The sequence below is a fragment of the Rhincodon typus genome, chromosome 48 (genome assembly GCF_021869965.1).
Source record: "Rhincodon typus isolate 14 chromosome 48, sRhiTyp1.1, whole genome shotgun sequence".
Lineage (NCBI taxonomy): Eukaryota > Metazoa > Chordata > Chondrichthyes > Orectolobiformes > Rhincodontidae > Rhincodon > Rhincodon typus.
Window position 1 is genome coordinate 5,432,282 of NC_063379.1, and position 2,210 is coordinate 5,434,491.

At 52.2% G+C, this 2,210-nt stretch overlaps 1 protein-coding gene across 1 annotated transcript in view; it reads right to left on the minus strand.

Annotated features, from left to right (window-relative positions):
* The window catches only part of LOC125488018, a 51,236-nt gene that overhangs the window by 5,419 nt on the left and 43,607 nt on the right, over positions 1–2,210 (minus strand). Inside the window, exons 9-10 of the mRNA XM_048620766.1 lie at positions 540–650; positions 64–117 (exon numbers count right to left, since the gene is read on the minus strand). Of these exons, the coding sequence (XP_048476723.1) occupies positions 64–117; positions 540–650 (165 nt within the window). The remainder of the gene's footprint in view (positions 1–63; positions 118–539; positions 651–2,210) is intronic.

Here is a 2,210-nt window from a genome sequence, read left to right on the forward strand (position 1 = left end):
GGGGGTCGAGACAGCAAAGAGGTGGGGTGTGGACAGCAGAATGAAATCAACAGTGACACTGACCTGATCTTCCTCATGGGGATCTGTGGTTCCTCACTCTGATCATTACGAATTCGCCTGCAGAAGAGAAAGTGAGGCTGGTGAAGGTTGCGGAGGGAGAGAGGATTGTACAACTGACTGGTCACAGAGCAGAGAGCCTGGCAGCATCAGGGTGAGAGTAACAGCGAGTGCGAGCAGGCGAGGGAGAGAGGTGAAAGGTGCAACAGAGAGACACATGGTGAGGATGTGAGAGGGAGATGACAAAGACAGACACAGACACAGATGCAAGAGGAGAGAGACACAAAGGATGAGAGAGAGAGACAGGGATAGGGTGAGAGAAAGAAAAGAATATATAGGGGAGTGAAATAGAGAGGGGGTGATGAGAAACTTGATGGGGGAGCGGGCGGAGGGGAGAGAGAGACAGAGAGATGTGGGGCTGATCAGAAAGTAGCCAGGGTAGAGAGAGACAGAGAGAGTTCACCATGTCAGTGGGGGATTACCTGCCCTTTCTCGGTTTGTCCACAGGCAATGGGGCTTTGCCGTTGTTTGGGGGCTCTTTCGACGGTCTCCCTCGTAACCGAGGCTGAAGCTTTCTCTTGGTCCTCTCAGAACTGGAATGAGACCGAGTGTCAGTATGGGAGGCAAGGTTCACACTACCACCAGTGCCGACTCTGAAACCTCCCAGACACTTACACACTGCCCCTTCCCCCTCCTGCTAAACCATCCCCACACTCTCACATTCCCCCTTTTCCCATACACACCACATCCGCTGCCTCTTCCACCAAGGCCACACATACCACCTCCATTTCACCCATACCCCACACAGCCCCTTACACACACACACACACACACACAAAAAACCCCACTCTCCTGCCTCTCCTCTTGCTTTCCTTCAAAAAACCAAGCCACCTTTCCCCTCCCCAGATGCACACCATGACAACTTCCCAGACACCAACCAAGGATATGCAATGAAAATAAATGATGCAAGTGTTAGGAATACAGCGACGAGTAACTCACCTCCTGACTCTCCTACAGCCTATCTACCATCTACGAGGCACAAGTCAGGAGTGTGATGGAATACTCTCCACTTGCCCCTGGATGGGGGCAGCCCCAAAAACACTCATGAAGCTCGACACCATCCAGGACAAAGCAGCCCCCACTCGATTGGCACCACATCCGCAAACAATCCCACTCCCTCCCCTCCCCCCACTGACGCTCAGTCGCAGCAGTGTGTACCATCTATAAGATGCTCTGCAGAAATTCACCGTGCCTCCTTGAGAAAGCACTCTCCCAATCTCGAAGGACAAAGGCAGCAGGGTCATGGAAAACCACCCCCGACACAAATTCATCCCCAAACCACTAACAGGCCTGGCAATTTCCACCCCCCATCTCAGTCCTAAACGGCTTGTGATTCTGTGACCCCTTCCCCCTCCCACCATCAGGAACATCTTCCTGTGTTTATCCTTTCTAATCCTGTTGGAATTTTACGGATATCTGCGAGATCCCCTGTCATTTTTCTGAACTCCAGTGAACACAGTCCTAACCGATCCAGTCTCTCTTCATATGTCAGTCGTGCCTTTTGCGCGTCTCAATCAGATCCTCCCATCCATTACAGAAACAATGCAAATAGGAGCAGGAGAAGGTCATTCAAACCTGCTCCCCCATTCAATACGTAATCATGGCTAACCATCCAACTCAATCCCCAGTACCTGCTTTCTCCCTGTACCCTTTGAGCCCTTTAGCCTTAAGAACTATGTCTAACTCCTCCTTGAAAATATTCAAAATATTGGCCTTCACAGCTTTCTGCAGCACAGAATCCAACAGGCTCCCCACTCTCTGGGTGAAGACATTTCTCCTCATCCCAGTCCTAAACGGGTCTATTCCGTTTCTGTACACTGTGACTCCCTGGTTCTGGATATTAAAGCCGTTGATACTCTCGATGACACTTTATGACGGAGAAGGGTCGACGTGTTCCCTGCCCTGAGATCTGCTGCTCTTCCTTCTGCTCAGCCCGTCTTCGCCCTGCGCCTGTTCCTTCTGCTCTCGTTGCTGAGCGAGCTTCCAGTGTCCCTGCTCTGGCACTCTCGCAATTCCACCCAGCATTCCCCCCCCCCCCCCCCCCCCAACCTTTGGCTCTTGCCCCCCACCTCTGCATCTTGACCCCTCATGCC